Source organism: Tamandua tetradactyla, chromosome 11 (genome assembly GCF_023851605.1).
Source record: "Tamandua tetradactyla isolate mTamTet1 chromosome 11, mTamTet1.pri, whole genome shotgun sequence".
NCBI lineage: Eukaryota > Metazoa > Chordata > Mammalia > Pilosa > Myrmecophagidae > Tamandua > Tamandua tetradactyla.
The window spans coordinates 84,551,266-84,566,809 of NC_135337.1; the positions used below are offsets into that span (position 1 = coordinate 84,551,266).

General features: G+C 49.7%; 1 protein-coding gene across 1 annotated transcript in view; it reads right to left on the reverse strand.

Annotated features, from left to right (window-relative positions):
- FBN3 (fibrillin 3) overlaps positions 1-15,544 on the reverse strand; it is a 77,105-nt gene that overhangs the window by 48,225 nt on the left and 13,336 nt on the right. The window contains exons 19-30 of the mRNA XM_077121524.1: positions 14,734-14,853; positions 14,487-14,624; positions 14,265-14,315; positions 13,893-14,018; positions 5,545-5,769; positions 5,168-5,293; positions 4,682-4,810; positions 3,542-3,667; positions 2,804-2,929; positions 2,583-2,705; positions 2,330-2,455; positions 950-1,075 (exon numbers count right to left, since the gene is read on the reverse strand). Coding sequence (XP_076977639.1) covers positions 950-1,075; positions 2,330-2,455; positions 2,583-2,705; positions 2,804-2,929; positions 3,542-3,667; positions 4,682-4,810; positions 5,168-5,293; positions 5,545-5,769; positions 13,893-14,018; positions 14,265-14,315; positions 14,487-14,624; positions 14,734-14,853 — 1,542 coding nt within the window. The remainder of the gene's footprint in view (positions 1-949; positions 1,076-2,329; positions 2,456-2,582; positions 2,706-2,803; positions 2,930-3,541; positions 3,668-4,681; positions 4,811-5,167; positions 5,294-5,544; positions 5,770-13,892; positions 14,019-14,264; positions 14,316-14,486; positions 14,625-14,733; positions 14,854-15,544) is intronic.

The following is a 15,544-nucleotide window of genomic DNA, read 5'->3' on the forward strand; positions in this document are numbered from 1 at the left end:
CTTGAACACTTTGGGGATACCTTCTGTGATCACTTGGGGCTACAGGGCACCCCCTGCTGAGTTGTTTGTGTGTGTGTGTGTGGGGGGGAGGATTAAGAATGCTGCCTGATACCTATCATAACTTACCAAAATCCCAATCGAAGCCATTCCAGCACCTAGGGCAATATTTAAGATTCTACAAAGGTTCCATGCACGAGGGTAACTTTCCAGAAACCAGCAACCTCCAGATGGGTCCCTGAACCAGATAAGTCCTGAAACCCAGAGGGCCCAGCCTCTCTAGAACATCAGCTAGCTCCATTTCCCTACCCCTTATTATCGACAGCTCCTTCCAACATGAAAAAGTTAGAATAGCCATAGTCCAAATATCCCAAAAGAGTGGGAGAAAGATCAAAGGTGATGCTGGAGTTATACAGAGAAGGTAGGGTTTAACAAACAGGTATGATTACTCTATCATTAAATTGACATTTCTTTTAGTCTTCAGTATCTTAGAGCAGGTAGAAGTAAAAACCTAAACTTGTGGAATTGTAACCCATACCAAACTCTGGAATCTGTTCTACAACTAATTGTGGTGCTGGGTTTTGAAATTTATTGCTTTTCGTATATATGTTATTTTTCACAAAAAAAGGGGAAAAAAAAGTCGACTGTGATGACAAAAAAATATTTATTCCTTCCAGCCTCCAATGTTCTGGAGCACTAGAAGGAAAAATCTGAGAGGATGGTATGGTAGCCCCTGACAAACTCTGGGATCTGTCCTGTAACTACTTGTTGAAGAGTGCTTTGAAAATGATTGCTTTTTCCTTTCTTTGCTTTGTATACATGTTATATTATACAATAAAAAAAAAGTTTTTTTTTTAAAAAAAGAATGCTGTCTGGCCAGAGTTGAGGGGGTTGGGCCACCCTGTAACCCCAAGCTGGCCTCTGCTCCCGCCTGCCTGGTCCACCGACTCACCAGAGCAGCCCGTGGCCCCCTTTCTGATGACGTAGCCCCGCTGGCAGTGGCAGACAAAAGAGCCCTTCGTGTTCTCGCAGTCCCCATGGAGGCAGATGTGAGGACTGAGGTCACACTCATTCACATCTGCAAGGGGAGAGGGTGTGAAGGGACAGGAAGCTGGTAGGGGAGGCACCCTCTGCTGAAGTTTCCACTTGCATGCCTTGAGGTGGGGCTGCCTCCAGTTCCACGGCCAGGCAGCTGTGAGCGTCACGTTGGCATCTCACGGTGTGTATTGCACGAAGCACACTAGGCATGCATCTCCCCAAAGGGAAACAAACATATTTGTCAAATCGTCAAATCAATTTAGGGAACACTGGGTTAAACAGAGCTAACCAGTTTGGTTTTTCACACTGCAGGACATATCAGAACCTTTACGCTGATGTGCATAGTGAATTGGCAAGAGGGATATGGGGCTAACAGCATCTCTTATATGTGTTAAGGTTGCAAGACTCTTTACCTAAATGCTTCCAGTTAGCACTCAGAGCTCCCACTGCTGGGATCTGGAACTTTTTTATTTTTTATTTTTTTGGGAACTTTTTTTTGTTTTACTTCTTACTGGAATAGCATAAATACAACTCAAAATTTCCCCATTTTTGCCACTTTCAAGGATACAATTCAGGGGCATCAATTACATTCACGACATTGTGCAACCATCACCGCCATCTGTTATCCCAACTTTTTCATCACCTCAAGCAGAAACTTTGTATCCTCTTCCACTCTCTCCTAGAACTTTCTAAGACACACCAATCTGGACAATTCTTCTTTGGAGGGAGTTAAAATCTGACCTCCAGGAACCTCCTCCACCCTGCCCTCTGCTCTGCCCTGTTGGGGTAGTCAGCATACTGCTCCCCGCACCCCTTGATGACGCATGGCCAAGGAAAGACCCTGACCACCCCCTCCCCCAACTACAGGACACTGGCCTCCCCCTCCCCCAGCCAGCCCGGGGTTCTCAAGCAGGGCTCAGAGAACACAGTTCAGGCTTCCAAGTCTCTTTCCCACCTTGATCACCCTCCCCTCCATAAAACCCCTTTGTCTACGCTGACCTGCAAGTACAGCTCTCAGGACAGGCACATCCCTCTAGAATGTTCTGCGTACAGAGCGAATGTTCATAGTTCCAAACAGCAAAGTTTGGGGGTTCTTCTATGAATGAGATCCCCCAGGCTTTGGGGTGAAGGCTCAGCACACACAAGGGGCCCCTAGGCTGACCACCAACCGGAAACCCAGATACATTTGGTGAAGCGCTGCTGCAAAGCACCAACGCCCTCCCCGGCGACAGACAGGGGACCTGGCGCTTGTCTCGGCCCTCCCCCCACCCCCCACCCCCGCCCAGCTCCTCACCGACACACGTCCTCATGTCTGGGGTGGCCACAAAGCCGGTGTAGCAAAGGCAGCGGTGTCCCCCAGGTACATTGGTGCACTGGCCCCCGTTGCACACACCTGGGGTCTCCTCACACTCATCCACGTCTGGGAGGGCAGAGACAGGCCTTGCTGCAGGTGAGCTGGACGAGGAGGAGGAACCCCCAGGGTCCCGCCCCCAGGGTCCTGGGCAGGGCAGAGTCAGAGCCGGGAGGCTCTGGGGGCACCCACCCACCTGCACACACCCTCCCGTCGGGCATCAGCAAGTAACCCTGTCCGCAGCCACAGCGGTAGCTGCCCTCGGTGTTCACACAGTGTACATCACACCCACCGTTCCAGGCCTGGCACTCATCGATGTCTGCAGAGGGCAGGGCAGAGGCACAGGGGCTCGCACTGGGGTGGGGGCGGGTTTGGGGCAGGGGCTGACAGGGCGGAGCCACGGGCTGGCCATCTCACCCACGCAGCCCTGGAGGTCAGGTGTGGTCTGGAAGCCGGAGTGACAGGAGCACTGGAAGGCGCCGATGACGTTGGCGCAGCGGCCGTTGGGGCACAGGTTGCCGCTCAGGGAGCACTCATCCACATCTGGGGAAGGGGAGCCCACAGCTGGGGGACCGGCACGCGCAGACGGGCCATCCACGTGGCCACGAAACGCTCCGTCGCACACCCACGCCACTGAGCTCACATCCCTGAGGATGTGAGTGTGCTCACTCACAAACACACCTTTGTACCCACTCCCCTGTGAACACAATCGCCCCTGGTGAACAGATACGCACGCCCATGCCCTCTTGCACTCACACAGACTCACAAATGCTTGCACCTCTTCACATGCAAGCACACTTGTCCTTGGGGAGACACACGTTCATACATACACTCAGGCACTTGCACACTGGTAGCCTCACACACAACACACACTCCCACTGACTCCTGTTTCACACACGGCTACAATGATCCACACTTACACACTTGCTTTCCCACTTGTATACTCACACTGAGACACACACAAAAACACTCCACATGAATGGGTTCATGCAAACACTCACACCCAGAAGCACATGCACGCTCACACACTCAAATATACACTTTCACTATCACTACCTCACACACACTCAGAGACACATTAGCACACATCTTTATTGAGTCACACTCACACTCATTCCCCCACTCACACCCTGGCACATCTACTTGCACACTCACCCTCACAAGCAGTGCCCTCAGCTGTTAGTGTGTGTCCAGAGGGGCACTGGCACTTGTAGCTCCCATCTGTGTTGGTGCACGCGCCTCCCCGGCAGAGCAGTGGATCCCGCACACATTCATCCACGTCTGGGCAGGTTGGGAGACAGCCAGCATGAAGATACTCGCCCAGGGCAGGATGATGTATCTTGTGGGACCTCCCCCCCATCCCCTCCTGCCCCCTCCCACCCTCTACCGCTCCCTCCCACCCCCTACCAACTCCTCGACCCCATACTGCCCTCTCCCATCCCCTCCCATCCTCTCCCATCCCCTCCCACCTCTTACTACCCCCTCCTACCCCCTCCCATCCTCTCCCACTCCCTCCTATGGCCTCCCATCCTAGGCAGGAGGGCCTGGAGACTCCCCACTCAGTGACCCTGGGAGCAGAGGCTGAGGAGCAGGGAACAGTCCAAAAAGAGAGAAGCTGGAATTTCTAGAAAAATCAGGACTACAAAGCCCACAAATTCTTGGAAGGAGGCCCTGAGAAGCTCCACAGGACACAGCCCCACTCAACACTCACCTCACCCAGACACCTCCTTCCTCCCCTTCAGCTCCCACCCCAGGGCCTTTGTACGTGCTGTTCCCTCCCCAGCCTGCCTTTCCAGTCCCTCTTTGCCCCATTTTCTCTCCTCATACAGGCCCTCCTCAAGGAGGAATTTCACATTCCTTTGGGGATTTATTTCATTACCATCCACATTCAAGCTCTCTACTTGGTAGCTGCACACAAAGTGTTTGTTGAATGAATAAAGAAACAAATGATGGGGGAGGGGGCAAGAGCCCCTTAAATGCTGGTTTCTCTCTCCCAGGCCTCTCTTCTCACATTATGCCCTGCCAGGGAGACCTTCCCTGTCCATGACTCATCGGCCATTCCCAAGTCTCAGGCCCTTGGTCACCCTCCCCAGCCCCAGGCCTGGTGTCCAGCCACCTCAGGACAACTCCCTGCAGCCCTCTGGCTGCATCACCGTTTCTCCCACACCTGACCCCTCCGGCCCAACTTCGCAGCCACATCCTCACGAGTCTCCCCAAGGCGTGGCCTGTGGCCTGCTCCTCCCTCTCCACCCTGTCTGGGGCGGGGCTCTGCCGCCCGTCCCCACCAGCCCCTACCCACGCAGGTCTTCATCAGCAGGAAGCCGCCCTCGTAACCACGGACACATTCGCACTCGAAGCTGCCGGGCGTGTTGATGCAGGTGCCTCGCCCACAAAGGTCCCGGGAGATGTGACACTCGTCGATGTCTGCGGAGAGAGGGGGGCGGGCCAGGGGTCCCTGTCCGTGGACACCAGGGGCCCACGGGAGCCCCGAGCGGCCAAACCAGGAAAGCAGAGGCGCCTCCACTGAACACCCACACAAGGGCATGGCATTGCCTCGCAGCCGCTGTCGTGGGGGAACTCAAATGCCCCCAGAGGTTACCGCAACCAGACCCCCCCCTTCACAGCCAGGGTCCCCGAGGACCAGAGAGGGCACTCGCCTCCCCTGGGTGGCCCAGCAGGCAGGAGGAAAGGAGCAGAGCCATTCTTAAGAGGGCTTTTCCTGCACATCTGGCCCCAGCCCCTTTCCCTGCGGGTGGCCAGGGGGGCGAAGGCAGCGCTTACCTGTGCAGTTTCTTCCCCAGGCATCAAGGGCGAAGCCCCTGGCACAGGAGCAGCGGAAGCTGCCCATGGTATTGCGGCAGGTGCCGTGGGAGCAGAGACCTGGGAAAGCTTTGCACTCGTTCACATCTGGGGGGATGGGGTGCGGGGCATCTAAAGCATTGTCAGGCAAACCACTACGACCACCTCCTCCCACCCCCTTGCAACTCGGAGTCACAGATGAGCCCCTCCCGGGTTCCCAGCTGCAGAGTGTTTTCACATCCCCTCTTCCCGGCTGCACGGTTTTTGTTTTTTGCAATTTCCCATACGTTCCCCCTCCTCCAAGCCCTGGTCCACACCGTGCCCTCCCCCACCTTCCAGACTCCCTTCCCCACCCACACCTTTATAGAAAGGCTGGCCCGAAAGGACATCCTGGCTGGCAAAGCCCAGCCCCCGAGGGCACAGCGTGGCGAATTCCGGGGAGTCAGGTTCGGGGCATGTCTCGCACTCAGCTCCCCACGCAGCCCCGATGGAACAGCAGCAGGTGTCCAGCCGGTATTTCCCGGGCAGGGGGACAGCGCACTCATCCTCATCCCAGCGTGGGTAACACGTCTCCAGCCGCACATCTGGGCAGAGGGGACAGCCAGGCATGAAAGACTCAGCAGCACCCATCTGAATCTTTCTTCCCGCCACCGTGGACGGGTGGGAGAGTGGAGAGGGAGGGACATGGGTGTGGCAATCTGCACATCTTCACAGGAAGAACTCCGACTGCTGCTGTGCTTTCTACATCCCAAGCACCGTTACAAAGTCATCAGCTTATTCATGTTCCATCCTCAAGATAATGGACAGATGGAAAACACCATTGCAAGAAAACTGCAGCACAGAGGGGTTAAGTAACCTGCCTGAGGTCACACAGGTTGGTAAGAGGGAGACGCAGGGTTCAAACTGGGCCATCTGGCTTCAGAGTTCACCATGTGCTTGATCCCTTAAATGCCCTCAGAACAATCTGGAAACAGCCAACTCTTCCTCATACTTCTGGGCTTCCAGAAGTAGAGCCCGCATGGTTTTATTGGAACGCAGCTTGTGCATTCGTTTCAATTGTCTGAGGCAGCTTTTGCACAGCACGGTAGTGTCAAGTAATTATAACAAAGCTTGGGGTCCCACAAAGCTGCAAATATATATTCCTGGCCCTCGATAGGGAAACTGCCGACCTCTGCACTGGGACCACTAATCTCTCTTTGCAAAAAGTACCATAGGTTTAACCAGGTAAATCTGAGGGTGAGGGCTTGTTATAGACTCTCTAGGATAAAGAGAAATGCCTTATGTCCTCTCATACCCCTCCCAGATCAGCACCAAGGGTTCAATAGGGTCCTCCCCCGTCCCCCCAATCACATCAACCTAGAACCTCAGAATTTGACCTTATTTTGAAATAGGGTCTTTGCAGATGTAGTTACTTAAGATGAGGTCATATTGGATTAAGGTGACCCCTAATCCAAAGGCTGGTTTCCTTAAAAGAGGAGGAGAGGACACACAGAGAAACAGGGAAGAAGGCTGTGTGATGTGCAGTGATGTACCGCAAGGCAAGGAATGTGGAGGAGTGCGGCAGCAGCTGGGACAGAGGCATGGAACGGATTCTCCGAGTCCCCAGAAGGAACGAACCGTGCCAACACCTTGACTCTGAACTGGTGGCCTCCTGAGCCGTGAGAGAACAAACTTCTCCTGTTTTCAGCCCCCCACTTTGTTACGGCAACCACAGGAAACTGAGACAACTGGACAGACCTGTTCCTCTGACCCCAGAAGTAAGTGCAGAGGCTGGTTTCTCTTTATGTGGCTACTTTCATTCCTGGGGTACAATCTGGGGTCGGCAAAGACCCACTGGACACTTAAAACTCAGCATGGTAGGGAAGTCCGAGTCGAGATGGAAATCAGAGCCCACAGGCCTTAGCCTGGAGGTCCCGATACAGAAGCTATCAAAAGGGGCGCTGGGATGTGGAACGGGGCTCCCGGGATGAGCTGAGACCTGGCATCAAGGGATTGCAAAAGCCTCCTTCACCAAAATGGGGAAGACAGAAATGAGACAAAATAAAGTGTCAGTGGCTGAGAGATTTCAAACAGAGTCAGTTATCCTGGAGGTTATTCGTATGCATTCTATAGATATTCCCTTTTTAGTTTATGGTGTATTAGAGAAGCTAGAGGGAAGTGCCTGAAACTGTATAGATAGCTGTGTTCCAATAGCCTCGATTCTTGAAGATGATTGTATATCGATACAACTTTTGTAGTGTGACTGTGTGATTGTGAAAACCTTGTGTCTGATGCTCCTTTTATCCAGGGTATGGACAGATGAGGAAAACATATGGATAAAAAATAAATAAATAATGTGGGGGGATAAGGGGTAATATAAATTGGGTAGACGGAAATATTAGTGGTCAATGAGAGTGACCACGTGACCACGGTGAGGGGTATAGGACATATGAGTTTTTTTCTTTTTATTTCTTTTTCTGGAGTGATGCAAATGTTCTCGAAAATGATCATGGTGAGGAAGACACAATTATGTGATGTTATTGTGAGCCATTGATTGTGCACCATGTATGGACTGTACGTATGTGAAGATTTGTCCATAAAAATATTTTCTAAAAAAGGGGTGGGTGCTGGGATGACAGGAGCACACCCAGAGGAGATCGTCAGAGGATCTGGGCCAAGGGAAGGCTGGAGGAAACTGGTGGCTGCCTGACAAGCAGGGAGCACAGGGAGATAGAAGGTTCCACCCAGAGAACGAGAAAGAAACAATGTCTAAGAAAGGGGTTCCAATCCTGCAGCAGCGATTGTGCCCTCCACCCACAGGACCTGGGGGACAGAAGACTGGTGATGGATGGGGAATGGAGCGCTACTGACATCTCGTGGGTAGAGGCCACTCACGCAGCTCAACAACCCCCAATGCACAAGACCCGGCCGAAGAATTATTCAGCTCAAGATAGCTGCACCAAGGTCGAGAACCCCGGAGCAAGGAGTACAGTATTTCAGAGCCTCTGAGCTTGACACCAAGCCACTCAGGATGAGCCTTTGACCCCTTGTGACCGACTGAGATTCACAGCAAGGTGGAAGATGCCAGCTCTGTCCTCAGCTCTGCCTGGGTAAACCGTATTTGATACCAAGAAAGAATAAGCTGAAGTTGCAGATATGATTAAGCGAGGTTTTACCATTTGCAACCAGCCCATATCAAGGAGACAGTTAAATTCTTGGGGAGTGACGAAGGATGCCCCAGGAGCAGGAGCCACAGAGCAAATGTCTTTAGAGACACATGAGCAGGGGATGAGCAGGGATGAAGACTCCCAGATGACCCCTAAATGCCTCCTGTTCCTTAGGACAGGTCTCCCAGGGCAGGGGGGTTGTGATGGTTTGGAGCTGTATGTACCCCAGAAAAGATCATGTTCTTAAATGTAACCCATTCCTGCAGGTGTGGACCTAGCATAAGTCGGGCCTTTGGGAGAGCAGGATCTTAGATTGAGATGTGACCCACCTCATTCAGGGTGGGTCTTAATGCGCCTACTGGATATAAAAGACAGAGAGAAGACACCCCCCCCCCAAATAAAAGCCCCAGAGAAGCTAAGAGATGAAATTCAGAGACGCACACTCAGAAGCTCAGAGAGGATAAAAGCTGCAGAAGCTGGGAGAGACAAGGACACACACAGAAGCTCAAAGAGGAAGCCACTGAAGCAACAAGACCAGGGACGGAAGGGAGGGACAAGTAGACGGTGCTGTGCATCCATCCAGGTGACAGGGGAGCTGAGCATCTACGGCAGCTGGCCTTTGGGGAAAAAGCATCACTTGCTGATGCCTCATTTGTGGACTTTCTCAGAGCCTTAGAGCTGCAAACTTGTAAGCTAATAAATCCCCATTGTAAAAGGTCAACCTGTTTCTGCTCCCTGGCGGCGTGGGAGAGGACCCCCAGGGATGAGGCTGGCCCTGGCATCATGGGATCGACAATGCCATCCTAATCAAAAGGGGGAAAAGAAGTGTAACAATAAGATATCTGTGGTAGTTAAATTCAGTTGTCAACTCGGTCAGGTGAAGGCACCTAGCTCTGTTGCTGTGGACATGAACCAATGGTACATGAACCTCATCTGTTGCTCATTACATCTGCAGTCAGCTAGGAGGCGTGCCTGCTGCAATGACTAATGTTTGACTTAATTGGCTGGTGCTTAAATGAGAGAGTGCAACATAGCACAGCCCAAGCAGCTCAGCCCAGGTCTTTGGAGATACAGAAGAAATCACCCCGGGGAAAGTTGTTGGAACTCAGAGGCCTGGAGAGAAGGCCAGCAGAGATCACCCTGTGCCTTCCCACATAAGAAAGAACCTCAGTTGAAAGTTAGCTGTTTTTCCTCTGAAGAACTAATGAAATAAATCCCATTTTATTAAAAGCCAATCCAGGGAAATTTATTGCCCTAAATGCCTTTATCAGAAAAGAAGAAAAGGCAAAAATGCAGGAATTAACTGTCCACTTGGAAGAACTGGAGAAAGAACAGCAAACTAATCCCAAAGCAAGCAAAAGGAAAGAAATAACAAAGACTAGAGCAGAAATAAATGAAATTGAAAACATGAAAACAATAGAGAAAATCAATAACACCAGAAGTTGGTTCTATGAGAAAATCAATAAGATTGATGGGCCCTTAGCAAGATTGACAAAAAGAAGAGAGAGGATGCAAATAAATAAGATCAGAAATGGAAGAGGAGACATAACTACTGACCTCACAGAAATAAAGGAGGTAATAACAGGATACTATGAACAACTTTACGCTAATAAATACAACAATTTAGATGAAATGGACGGGTTCCTGGAAAGACATGAACAACCAACTTTGACTCAGGAAGAAATAGATGACCTCAACAAACCAATCACAAGTAAAGAGATTGAATTAGTCATTCAAAAGCTCCCTAAAAAGAAAAGTCCAGGACCAGACGGCTTCACATGTGAATTCTATCAAACATTCCAGAAAGAATTAGTACCAACTCTCCTCAAACTCTTCAAAAAAATCGAAGTGGAGGGAAAACTACCTAATTCATTCTATGAAGCCAACATCACCCTCATACCAAAGCCAGGCAAAGATATTACAAAAAAAGAAAACTACAGGCCAATCCCTCTAATGAATATAGATGCAAAAATCCTCAATAAAATTCTAGCAAATCGTATCCAACAACACATTAAAAGAATTATACATCATGACCAAGTAGGATCCATCCCAGGTATGCAAGGATGGTTCAACATAAGAAAATCAATTAATGTAATACACCATATCAACAAATCAAAGCAGAAAAATCACATGATCATCTCAATTGATGCAGAGAAGGCATTTGACAAGATTCAACATCCTTTCCTGTTGAAAACACTTCAAAGGATAGGAATACAAGGGAACTTCCTTAAAATGATAGAGGGAATATATGAAAAACTCACAGTTAATATCATCCTCAATGGGGAAAAATGGAAAACTTTCCCCCTAAGATCAGGAACAAGACAAGGATGTCCACTATCACCACTATTATTCAACAATGTGTTGGAAGTTCTAGCCAAAGCAATTAGACAAGAAAAAGAAATACAAGGCATCAAAATTGGAAAGGAAGAAGTAAAACTATCACTGTTTGCAGACGATATGATACTATACATTGAAAACCCGGAAAAATCCACAACAAAATTACTAGAGCTAATAAATGAGTACAGCAAAGTAGCAGGCTACAAGATCAACATTCAAAAATCTGTAGCACTTCTATACACTAGCAATGAACAAGCGGAGGGGGAAATCAAGAAACGAATCCCATTTACAATCGCAACTAAAAGAATAAAATACCTAGGAATAAATTTAACTAAAGAGACAAAAAACCTATATAAAGAAAACTACAAAAAACTGCTAAAAGAAATCACAGACGACCTAAATAGATGGAAGGGCATACCGTGTTCATGGATTGGAAGACTAAATATAATTAAGATGTCAATCCTACCTAAACTGATCTACAGATTCAATGCAATACCAATCAAAATCCCAACAACTTATTTTTCAGAATTAGAAAAAACAATAAGCAAATTTATCTGGAAGGGCAGGGTGCCCCGAATTGCTAAAAACATCTTGAGGAAAAAAAACGAAGCTGGAGGTCTCGTGATGCCGGACTTTAAGGCATATTATGAAGCCACAGTGGTCAAAACAGCATGGTATTGGCATAAAGATAGATATATCGACCAATGGAATCGAATAGAGTGCTCAGATATAGACCCTCTCATCTATGGACATTTGATCTTTGATAAGGCTACTCACCTGGGACAGAACAGTCTCTTCAATAAATGGTGCCTAGAGAACTGGATATCCATATGCAAAAGAATGAAAGAAGACCCGCATCTCACACCTTATACAAAAGTTAACTCAAAATGGATCAAAGATCTAAACATTAGGTCTAAGACCATAAAACAGTTAGAGGAAAATGTAGGGAGATATCTTATGAATCTTACAACTGGAGGCGGTTTTATGGACCTTAAACCTAAAGCAAGAGCACTGAAGAAGGAAATAAATAAATGGGAGCTCCTCAAAATTAAACACTTTTGTGCATCAAAGAACTTCATCAAGAAAGTAGAAAGACAGCCTACACAATGGGAGATAATATTTGGAAATGACATATCAGATAAAGGTCTAGTATCCAGAATTTATAAAGAGATTATTCAACTCAACAACAAAAAGACAGCCAACCCAATTACAAAATGGGAAAAAGACTTGAACAGACACCTACCAGAAGAGGAAATACGTATGGCCAAGAGGCACATGAAGAGATGCTCAATGTCCCTGGCCATTAGAGAAATGCAAATCAAAACCACAATGAAATATCATCTCACACCCACCAGAATGGCCATTATCAACAAAACAGAAAATGACAAGTGCTGGAGAGGATGCGGAGAAAGAGGCTCACTTATCCACTGTTGGTGGGAATGTCAAATGGTGCAACCACTGTGGAAGGCAGTTTGGCGGTTCCTCAAAAAGCTGAATATAGAATTGCCATACGACCCAGCAATACCATTGCTAGGTATCTACTCAAAGGACTTAAGGGCAAAGACACAAACGGACATTTGCACACCAATGTTTATAGCAGCGTTATTTACAATTGCAAAGAGATGGAAACAGCCAAAATGTCCATCAACAGAAGAATGGCTAAACAAACTGTGGTATATACATACGATGGAATATTATGCAGCTTTAAGACAAGATAAACTTATGAAGCATGTAATAACATGGATGGACCTAGAGAATATTATGCTGAGTGAGTCCAGCCAAAAACTAAAGGACAAATACTGTATGGTCCCACTGATGTGAACGGACATTCGAGAATAAACTTGAAATATGTCATTGGTAACAGAGTCCAGCAGGAGTTAGAAACAGGGTAAGATAATGGGTAATTGGAGCTGAAGGGATACAGACTGTGCAACAGGACTAGATACAAAAACTCAAAAATGGACAGCACAATAATACCTAATTGTAAAGTAATCATGTTAAAACACTGAATGAAGCTGCATCTGAGCTATAGGGTTTTTTTTTGTTTTTTTTTACTATTATTACTACTTTTATTTCTTTTCTCTATATTAATATTCTATATCTTTTTCTGTTGTGTTGCCAATTCCTCTAAACCGATGCAAATGTACTAAGAAACGATGATCATGCATCTATGTGATGATGTTAAGAATTACTGATTGCATATGTAGAATGGTATGATTTCTAAATGTTGGGTTAATTTCTTTTTTTTTTTCCGCTAATAAAAAAAAAAAAAGCCAATCCATCTCTGGTGTGTTGCATTCCAGCAGCTAGCAAACTAGAACAGTATCAGTGGCTGAGAGAGTTCAAATAGAGCTGACAAGCTACTCTGAAGGTCACTCTTAGGCAAGCTTCAGTGAGACCTTGCTCCCTATCATAACTTGCCTACCCCCAACCAAAGCCATTCCAGCCAACCCTACAGAACACCTAGGGCAATATATAAGATTCTATAATGGTTTCATGCACTAGGGTAACTTTCCAGAAACCTACAATCTCCAGATGGGCCCCTGGATCAATCAAGTCCTGAAATGCAGAGGGCCCAGCCTCTCCAGAACATCAGCTAGTTCCATCCCCCACCCTTTATTATCGACAGCCTCTTTCAACATGAAAAAGATAGAATAAGCATAGCCCAAAATATCCCCCTAGAGAGTGGGAGAAAGATCAAAGATCTTCCCCTACAGAGAAGGCAGGATTTAACAAATAAGTATGATTGCTGAATCATTATATTGATATTTCTTTTAGTCTCCAGCATCATAGAGCAGTTACAAGTAAAAACCTAAAACTGCAGAATCATAACCCATACCAAACTCTGAAATCTGTTCTACTAATTGTCGTGATATGCTTTGAAATGCATTACATTTTTGTATATATGTTATTTTTCACAAAAAAGAAAAAGAATTATATTTCTTCTAGCCTCCAGTGTTTTGGTGCAGCTAGAAGGGAAAATCTGAAATAGTGGAATGATAACCCACCACAAACTCTGAAATCTGTTCTGTATCTACTTATTGAACTGCCCTTTGAAAATCATGGCTTTTTTTTCTTTGTATATATGTTACATTTAACAATAATAAAAAAAAAGAACACCTTTTCTGGTATATTGCATTCTGGCAGCTTTAGCAAACTAAAAGGGATCAAGGGAGCAAAAGGCAGGCCATGCTGCCTAGGACATGGGGTCTGGCCGGACTCACCCACGCACAGCCGGGCATTGGCATCCAGTGTCAAACCCTCAGGACACTCGCAGTGAAAGGAGCCAGGGGTGTTGAGGCAGCGCCCATTGGGACACACCCCAGGGAAGATGTCACACTCGTTCACATCTGGTGGGGGAGCAAAGAGGAGAGGACAGGATAGGGCCGGGGTCCCGGGTGTGGGTGGGGCTGGCTGAGCTCCCCAGGACCCCGGAAACCAGCATTGTCCCTGGGGAGGCAGGAGGGGGGCCCCTGGAAGGAGAACTGGGGCTTGTGGCAAAGACCGAGGGACCAGAGGAGGTGGGGGAGGGGGGATCCGAGACTCAATTTCCAGAGCCTCAGGGGAGAGCTGGAACTGTGCAGCGAGTCCCATACCTTCGCAGGTAAGACCCTCCATGCGGGCAAAGCCACGGGCACAGGCAGGGTCTGTGGGGGTAAGAACAGAAATGGGGAGCAACGTCCCTCTCTGTTCCGACCTAGGAGACTCTCTGCTGTACCCCCCCCCCCAGCGCCTCCTCCCTGCAGGTTCCCTGGCCTGGGTGCCAGCCCCAGCGGCACGGTGGTCCACATGCTGCTGGAGAGGTCCGGGGGCCTTACCCATCTTGCAGGGCTCGCAGGGGCTCCCCCAGGCAGCCCCGAGGGTGGCGCAGCACTCGGAGCGCAGGGCAACCCCGTGCAGGTTCTCTTCGCAGCGGCCTTCCTGGACCTTCAGCCAGCAGGTGCCCTTGGTGCTCTCTGGGGGGAGCAGAAAACCAGACTCAACTGCTACAGGCCCGGCCCTGTCTGGGAGGGCCACGTGTTCCCGGAATACTGGGGGGGGGGGGGGGCTGGGGGGAGCTCTCACCTAGGCACACGGTGCCGGAGGGCCCCAGGCGGCTCCCGGGGGCGCACTGGCAGGTGAAGGCGCCGGGCAGGTTGCGGCACATGCCGCCGGCGCACGGGCGGGAGAGGCACTCATCCACATCTGCCGGGACAACCCGCCAGGCCCTTAGCGCGGGGGCGGGGCGCAGGGCACGAGGCCCCTGGGTGCGTACAGCACGCGGGAGTCGGACACGGGCGGGCTCGGCAGGGCGCGCGCGTAGGCAGGTGCGCTCGCACTCGTGTGCCGGCGTGCAGGGCTGCGTGGGCACGCCCAGGCAAAACGCGTGGAACGCGGCCTGGGAGAGGGCGCGCTAGGGCGCGGTGCCCGTGAAGGCGGGTGAGAAGGAGATGCGGGCAGAAAATCTGGACGGGCTGCTGCAAAGCCTCAACAGGAGACCGAGCAAGCAGGGACACGTGGGAGGACCTGGCAACGAAGTCACACTGGGGTGGGGGGTGGGGGGGGCGAGGCCGGGGAGATGGGGGTGAGGACAGCGCCTTGGAGAACTCTGGCTGTAAAAGGGAGGGAGGAAAGAGGACGGGGCGGGGTGGGGGGGCTGGGAGGAGAGGTGGGGTCACCAGGGAAGGTTTGTGGGCTGTTGCTTTGGCGGGAGTGCAGGTTTGTGCGAGAGGATGAGGGGGTCTGCATGATGGGGAAGGATGTTGCCACAGAGGATGTGCACGTGCCCAAGCATGGGTATATCGGTGTGCGTGAGTGTGTGGAAACTGGTGGGTTAGGGGTCTGAATGGGGACAAGTGCGGGTGGGGATGGGCGAACATTCTGTGTGTACAGGTGT